General features: G+C 39.4%; 1 protein-coding gene across 1 annotated transcript; it reads right to left on the bottom strand.

Moving 5' to 3' along the window:
• Window positions 1-2,585: 2,585 nt before the first annotated feature.
• Window positions 2,586-5,989, bottom strand: mul1 (mitochondrial E3 ubiquitin protein ligase 1). Its single transcript, XM_029427681.1, has 5 exons — window positions 5,919-5,989; window positions 4,329-4,470; window positions 4,161-4,248; window positions 3,959-4,079; window positions 2,586-3,548 (listed from the first exon to the last, which is right to left on the bottom strand). Exons 2-5 carry the CDS (start codon window positions 4,446-4,448, stop codon window positions 2,819-2,821), a joined length of 1,059 nt encoding a protein of 352 aa, XP_029283541.1. The 5' UTR covers window positions 4,449-4,470; window positions 5,919-5,989; the 3' UTR covers window positions 2,586-2,818.
• Window positions 5,990-9,101: the final 3,112 nt, after the last annotated feature.

Genomic DNA, 9,101 nt, shown 5'->3' with positions numbered 1-9,101 from the left:
ATGGGGGAACCACCACCCCGGTCTGCCAACCCCTAGGCACTGTCCCAGACTTCCACGCAATGTTGACGAGGCGTGTCAACCAAGACAGCCCCTCAACACCCAAAGCCTTCAGCATTTCTGGACGGATCTCATCAACCCCTGCAGTTTTGCCACTGTGGAGTTGTTTGACTACCTCAGTGACTTCCATCAGGGAAATTGACGATGATCCCCCATCAGCTTCCAGCTCTGCCTCAACCATAGAGGGCGTGTTAGTCGGATTCAGGAGTTCCTCAAAGTGCTCCTTCCACCGGCCGATAACCTTCTCAGTCAAAGTCAGCAGGGTCCCACCCTTGCTGTACACAGCTTGGATGGTTCCTCGCTTCCCCCTCCTGAGGTGCCGGATGGTTTTCCAGAAGCACCTTGGTGACGACCGAAAGTCCTTCTCCATAGCTTCTCCGAACTTCTCCCACACCCACTGCTTTGCCTCTGACACGGCAGAGGCTACCGCCCTTCTAGTCCTTTGGTACCCTGCAACTGTTTCCGGAGTCCTCCCGGATAACATAACCCGGAAGGACTCCTTCAGTCGGACGGCTTCCCTGACCACCGGGGTCCACCACGGTGTTCGAGTACGAGTTCGAGTACCGTACCGTAATGAACAGTAATGTACCGTACTGTACCACAATGTACCGTATTGTACCGTAATGAACCGTAATGTACCGTACTGTACCACAATGTACCGTATTGTACCGTAATGAACCGTAATACACCGTATTGTACCGTAATGAACCGTAATATACTGTATTGTACCGTAATGAACCGTAATATACTGTAATGTACCATAATGTACCGTATTGTACCATAATATACCGTATTGTACCGTAATGTACTGTATTGTACCATAATAAACCGTAATATATACCGTATTGTACCGTGATGTACCATAATGTACCGTATTATACCGTAATATACCGTATTGTACCGTAATGTACCATATTGTACCGTAATAAACCGTAATATATACCGTAATGTACAGCATTGTACCGTAATAAACCGTAATATATACCGTATTGTACTATAATGTACCGTATTGTACTGTAATATACCATTTTGTACCGTAATAAAGCGTATTGTACCGTAATAAACCGTAATATATACCGTATTGTACCGTATTGTACCGTAATGTACCGTATTGTACCGTAATGAACCGTAATATACTGTATTGTACCGTAATAAACCGTAATATATACCGTATTGTAGCGTATTGTAGCGTATTGTACCGTAATGTACCATAATGTACCGTATTGTACCGTAATAAACCGTAATATATACCGTATTGTGCCGTATTGTACCGTAATGTAACGTATTGTCATACCTTTCAACATTGACAATTTTCTGGTGGACTCCGTCCATACCTTCACAGCTCTCAGCCCAGTTTACTGGCGGATAACGTTTTTCAGCTAAAGTTAAACATCATACTGCCACCTGCTTTACCGGAGGCCACTTTACCATGTACACTTTTTTAAGTTAGGCCTATTTTTATTTTTGAAAGGTTAAAAATACGGGATAATTACAGGAAATATTTAAACGGGAGGACAGTGGGACCGAAGGAAACATACAGGATGATCCCGGGAAAAACGGGAGGGTTGACAGGTATGCATAATGAAACGTAATATACCGTATTGTATTAAAAACTGTAATTGGCTGATTTAATAAATAAACTTTGTGTATTTCCATTTGAGCCATTAGCAGCAGAACATCTCTAGAGACTCAACACTTAATCCGCCGTCATGGTCTCCATTTCCACTGCTTTGCCGATGATATCCAGCTCCTCATCTCCCATCATTCCCCACCGTATCCTGACAAACTAAACTGTGATGAATCCAAAATCATCATCATTGGACCAAAAACGCTCCCCAAACCCAGCCACAACCTCACCCTCACCCTCAACATCGACGGATCCTCAGTCTCCACCTCCCCTCACTTCCAGAACCTTCTCCTTCCACAAACACACCAAACATCTCACCAGACGGCCTTATTCTCAAAAACATCGCCCGTCTCCGTCCATCCTTCTTCTCCACAGCTGCAGAAACCCTCATCCACGTCTTCATCACCTCCTGTCTGGACTCCTGTAACAGCCTCCTCTACGGTTCACCCACAAAACTCATCCATAAACTCCAACTCATCATTCAAATGCTCAACAATGTATTATTATTATTATTATTATTACTTCAGAGTCGTCAGAACGTCAGAACTGAAAAACTTTTCGAACATCATTCAACATTTGTCAGTGTGAAGAAATAATTTCTCTCTCGAGATGAAAGGAATTTATTTCTGTATTTCACAGGTTTGTTCATAGAGCAGATTATTTTATTCTGTTTCACATTCTTCAGTCCGACTTCTAAATATTATTATTATATTCAACATTCAGCAGATACTTTATCCGTCAGTATGGAAACAAGTGCATCAAATCTGTAACACACACATATTTATATATATATTTATATATATAAAAATATGTGTATATATATATATTTTTTTATATATATAAAAAATATATAAATATATATATGTGTATATATATATATATTTTTTTATATATAAAAAAAAAAATATAAATATATATATGTGTATATGTGTGTGTATATGTGTGTGTATATGTGTATATGTGTTCTGCAGATCACATTTTATTTTTCAATGAAAATAAGAATAATGATAATTCCCTCCTCCAGTAACATCTTTTAGAAATCTACCAGATGTTTGCAGATGTTCAGCCCGGATGTAAAACGCTGTCACGATGTTCTAACAGCTGTGTTTATATGAATCATCTAAAGGTCTGACTCTAGCTGTTGTAGAGCGGCACCACCCGCTCTATGGGCGCCCTGCAGATGGGGCATCTCTTGGGCTCGGGCAACACGTCGTAACAAGGCGCACAGGCGCACACGTGCCCGCACTGTAGGAAGACGCAGGAGCGGTCCCGGCCGAGGCACACGGCGCAGCTGCCGGGCGACACGCCGCTCTCCTCCACGTTCAGTTCACGCAGACGCTTCTTCTGCTGCTCCTTGAACTCCCGCAGCAGGCCGCGCTCCTTCCTGCTCTCCCGGTGGTGCGCGTAGCGCTTCCACAGGAGGAAGAGCAGCGTGGAGCAGGCGGCGATGCCGAACACGGCGGTGAGGATCCTCCACAGCCTCACGCTGCCGCTCTGCTTCCTGAGCAGACAGTCGTAGTCCAGCCGCGTGAGGAAATAGCGGAAGCCTTGTTTGGGCGGCTGCAGCTTGATCAGGTTGTTGTCCAGCACGAGCTCGCCCACGCCCGTGACGCTGTCGCCCACACGCAGCATCTCCTCGCTCTCGTGGATGCCTTTGGGCCGCTCCCCGCTGATGAAGTGTCCGATGACGTTGGACAGAGACTGCACGGTGGGGTGGAAGTTCTCGTAGGTCGTCTCCAGGTCCAGCTCCGCGGCGTCCAGCGGCCGCACGACCCGCACTGTGGCGGCGACGGCGTGGTCGTGAGAGGCGAGGGAGAAGGGCACCGTGTTGGTGCGCTGGTGGATGATCTTCTCGGTGTTGTTCCTGTTCAGACACCAGTTATTAATCACATGCACTGAGACTCTTTGTTTTATAATAACTTAGACTGAAAAGTGTTTTTAGGTTTAAAGCTGCTTCATTCAAAGAATTACATTAAAATAAAATGTATGAACGAAACTAAGGTCACGGTTATCATTTTATTCTTTAAAAGATACAAATAAAACGTCATGAGTTCAGAGAATATTAAAAACTACCCAGCATGCATTGTGTGTGCATATTAAAAACAGATGTTGCTATGAACAGATCAGATCATTAAGTTCTTCCCTCCACGTAGATTCAATAATAAATAAAAACAGCGTCATGAACACAAACCTTCTGAGTTTCCTCAGAACACAGGAAGTGATTCACAGAGAAGATCAATAACATGCCCCCCCCCCCCCCCCCCACACACGTACCAGAGGTGCGTGCTGCGGTTCCACACCATCTTCTCCTCCTTCAGCGTCAGACGCTCAATCACACCTTTGCAGTTTTCAACAAACTGACTGTTCAGAGTTTCTTTCACTGACCTCACGACACCTGCAGCGTTCAACACGTGTTATTAATAACATGCTTAGTATTATTATTATGATCTCATCCAGTATAAGTTCTATAAAACACCTTCTATGACGGCGTACGGGACGCATCTCCCAGGAGTTTCCGACAGGAGGGTTTTTAGATCCTGCTCCATGGACACTTTCTTGGCTTCCTGTGGACATTAAAGATGAACTGAATGCAACTTCACAGCCAATAAACTCTGTTATTAACGGACTCACGCCGCGCGTGCACCTTCAATCTGGCCACAGTCGCAGTGCGGCTCCTGTACACGGAGTAGAAGACGGCGGTCAGAGCCGAGCTGCTGGCCAACAGCAGCATCTGTGCAGCCGAGGGTTTCCCACCGGAGTCCATCCTGAGGCTGCTGCATCCAGCGCTGGGGGGGGGGGGGGGGGGGGAATATACATACACTTCAAATCAGTGCAACTTTCAGCTACTGATACCTAAGATTTGTCATTTTCTGCTTTCTTTTTCTACTCTCGTGTTGCAATTTAAAGTTATTTAGAGATCAATCTGCCAATAATTGTTACAACTAATCTTTGAGTCTGTGAAATAATAATAATAATAATAATAATAATGATAATAATAATGATAATAATAATAATGATAATGATAATGATAATAATAATAATAATGATAATGATGATGATGATAATGATAATAATAATAATAATAATAATGATGATAATGATAATGATAATAATAATAATAATAATAATAATAATAATAATAATAATGATAATAATAATGATAATAATAATAATAATGATAATAATAATGATAATAATGATAATAATAATGATAATGATAATGATAATAATAATAATAATGATGATAATAATAATGATAATGATAATGATAATAATAATTATAATGATAATAATAATGATAATAATGATAATAATAATGATAATAATAATAATGATAATAATGATAATAATAATAATGATAATAATGATAATAATAATAATGATAATAATGATAATAATAATAATAATGATAATAATAATAATAATGATAATAATAATAATGATAATAATAATAATGATAATAATGATAATAATAATGATAATAATAATAATGATAATAATAATAATAATGATAATAATAATGATGATAATAATAATAATAATAATAGTAATCTCTATTTATAGTTTCAAAGTGCTTCACAGAAACAGATAAAACATAGTGCATTAGGATGTTCATTTATTTTCACGCACTTCTGAATTTTATTTATTTCAGAAAACAAAAATACTTTAGAGTCTGACACTGAGCAGATTTTAACAATTGTTTTAAATGTATTTCCAATATTCATCAAATGAGAAATAAAAAGAAAATTAATTATTTTATTTTGACTAAAATGTTGCCTTATAATTTTCTTGTAGTGGAAAGGATTGATGCCCACAAGGAACATGTTATAACAAAAATACAAATACAATTGAGAAAGAAATATAAAGATAGAAATGTTTCTTACATCCCCGAAAATAAAATAAATAAAACATTAAACCAGTTTTCTTCAGGATGACAACATCGTGAGGCAAAGGGTCATTTAACTGCAATAAATCTGAAGTTAGCACATTAACACTGACGTTAATTAAACCACCACGTTAGTGTAGTTATGACCCTTCGTTATAAACGAAAGCTAAACGTAGCTTTAACTTCCTTATTGTTAGCTAGCTACGTTAGCTGTGCACTAGCTAGCGACGCAACACATAAATGAACCCAGTTTAACAGTCTGGCTGAGAGAAATCATATCCGTCATGTTACAGAACATTTAATCAGTATTATCCTGTAAGAACCGCGTTAAAACCCGCTGTTTCTAACCTGTATTCACTCTCGGCCCCCCCACTGTCAACACAGCTCCACACTTCAAAATAAAAGCTCCTGAAGTGTAATGCTCCTCCCGGCCTGCAGGGGGCGGTGCATACTGGGGATAATAAAGCTCCTGAAGTGTAATGCTCCTCCCGGCCTGCAGGGGGCGGTGCAGACTGAGGATAATAAAGCTCCTGAAGTGTAATGCTCCTCCCGGCCTGCAGGGGGCGGTGCATACTGGGGATAATAAAGCTCCTGAAGTGTAATGCTCCTCCCGGCCTGCAGGGGGCGGTGCAGACTGGGGATAATAAAGCTCCTGAAGTGTAATGCTCCTCCAGGCCTGCAGGGGGCGGTGCAGACTGGGGATAATAAAGCTCCTGAAGTGTAATGCTCCTCCAGGCCTGCAGGGGGCGGTGCAGACTGAGTGAAGACAGTGAGGATAATAAAGTCTGCATTAATGTTTATAGAAATACCACTCCTGCTTTGTTTTGATTTATCTTTTATTTGCACATGAATCCATTGTTTCACAATTACCTGGAGCCAAAACCTCAAAAATATAAAGAATCATTTGAAATGATTAAATAAAAAAGCAGCAAATCTTAAAAATCCCTTAAAGCATTAAAACAATAATATTTTCTGTAAATCCACTAATAGATTATTTAGTGTTGAATGTGTAACATGTTTGAAATATCAAACTTCTCATGAGATTATTTTGCATCTTCGTGTCTTTGTTGTTCCGTCTTCATTTGTCTCCTCATCGTTTCATTCTTCTTCTTGTGACATGAAGTCAGCGCTGCGGTGACATGAACACAGATTACATCCCATAAACACAGGAGGAGCCGGTGAACTCTGTGCCCTGCAGGCTGCACACTGATGCAGCTCTCTGCAGCTCCTCAATATCCTGTTTAAACACATAGTCACAAAAAGAAAAGAATCTGCAGTCAGACAGGACGAGAGTCAGATTCATGAACCTTTGTTTGATGGATCCTCTCTGACAGGTGACGCCTGCGTTTCTTTATATATTTCTTATTTTCACATCCTCGTTGCATCATGTGCAGAATGTCTTCAGTTGTTCAACAGGCAACAATGAAAATTCAGAAATATACGTATATACATACACATACATATAATAATATATATATATATATAATAATATATATATATGCATATATATAATAATATATATATATATATATATATATATATATGCATATATGTATGTGTATGTATATATATATATATATATGTATATATATGCATATATGTATGTGTATGTATATATATATATATATATATGTATATATATGTATATATTATATGTATGTGTATATATATATATATATATATATATATATATATATACATATATACATATATACATATCTATATATATATATAGACCAGAACCAGGATGAGCTGCACATCTCTGGTTCTGAGTGTGTGATATAATCATCCTGACATGTGAACGATTTGCAGACGAGAAGTTTTTCTTGTTTTCAGCCGATGCAGCAGCAGAACAGAAACGTCCTGCGGGCTCAGATTCGACATTAGTCACTGTGCAGAGCCCAAATCTGAAGCCTACCTTTGTGTCACATGGATCTGTGTTCTGGCCAGACACACTTTCACATTTCAGACGGACTGAAATAGTGACAGCAGATGGAGGCGACAGCTCTCTGGGAGGAGGAAACATCTTGGTGCTGTCGTGGTGAAGCATGACGGAGGAACAATCCGGACACGTCCAGACACACTCACCTCCTGGATCCAGTTATACCTGAGAAACACTCGGCAGCATGAATTACACCTGCAAGCAAAGAGCTGACGTGAGGGAATAATAACTTGTAATAATACATTTAACAGTTCCGGCTCCTAAAACTGCAAATCTCACAAGATCAAATGTGACTTTAGTGTAAAAAAACATGGCGGCCGACGGGCAGGAAGAACTCGTTAGAAATATAATAAGTAATATAAATATGGATGAAGACGGCTTTTGTAACTAACTGCAAAAACAGATAATAATTTTATGGCCAGTGAATTATGTTACTTCTCTTTACCTGATGAAGACACAAAGGACTTCTGATCAAAACAACTTCAGCTTCTCTGCGTTTCATATTTATAGTTACAGATTTAAATCAGTGGATGTAAAGAACTCTCCTCACGAACATCTGGCAGCAAAGTTTCTAGAAACATCGAAAAGCTTTGCTGAGATTGTTGGGAATATTCAGAACCGTCTGTTTCACTTTCATAGACTCAAACTTTCAAGATCAGAAGTTTTGGATCATTTGGACAAAAGTCTTTCTTCTATAAATCCCGTTTGGAATATTTAGCATTTCCTTTGTGTCTGCAGGATGATTCATGCGCAGCCCTGCATGTGGAACGCGCCTCATATTGAGTTCTTCAAGCCTTTAAAAGTGAACACCATGAAACCCTGATCATTAAATCATTAAACTCTGGCAAGAAAGCAAATAAGAAATCAAACCCGGCTGGCAGCAGCTCTGCAGCTCGCTGAGCCGCACAGCTGGTGATCGTACGGAAACACAAAGTGTTCAAACTTACCGTGGTTTGACGGTGTGATTCCAGTGAATATAACCTAGCCTATCATCAGCCTAATATTAGCCTATCATTAGCCTATCATCAGCCTAATATTAGCCTATCATCAGCCTAATATTAGCCTATCATTAGCCTATCATCAGCCTAATATTAGCCTATCATTAGCCTATCATCAGCCTAATATTAGCCTATCATTAGCCTATCATCAGCCTAATATTAGCCTGTCATCAGCCTAATATTAGCCTATCATTAGCCTATCATCAGCCTAATATTAGCCTATCATTAGCCTATCATTAGCCTAATATTAGCCTATCATCAGCCTAATATTAGCCTATCATTAGCCTATCATCAGCCTAATATTAGCCTATCATTAGCCTAATATTAGCCGATCATCAGCCTAATATTAGCCTATCATCAGCCTAATATTAGCCTATCATCAGCCTATCATCAGCCTAATATTAGCCAATCATTAGCCTATCATCAGCCTAATATTAGCCAATCATTAGCCTATCATCAGCCTAATATTAGCCTATCATCAGCCTAATATTAGCCTATCATCAGCCTAATATTAACCTATTATTAGCCTGTTATTAGCCCATATTATTTTTGGATTAATAAACTAGAGATAACATGTAAATTAGTGAGTTT

The sequence above is a fragment of the Cottoperca gobio genome, unplaced genomic scaffold, assembly GCF_900634415.1.
Source record: "Cottoperca gobio unplaced genomic scaffold, fCotGob3.1 fCotGob3_357arrow_ctg1, whole genome shotgun sequence".
Classification (NCBI taxonomy): Eukaryota; Metazoa; Chordata; class Actinopteri; order Perciformes; family Bovichtidae; genus Cottoperca; species Cottoperca gobio.
This window is presented reverse-complemented; position numbering and strand designations above follow the sequence as displayed.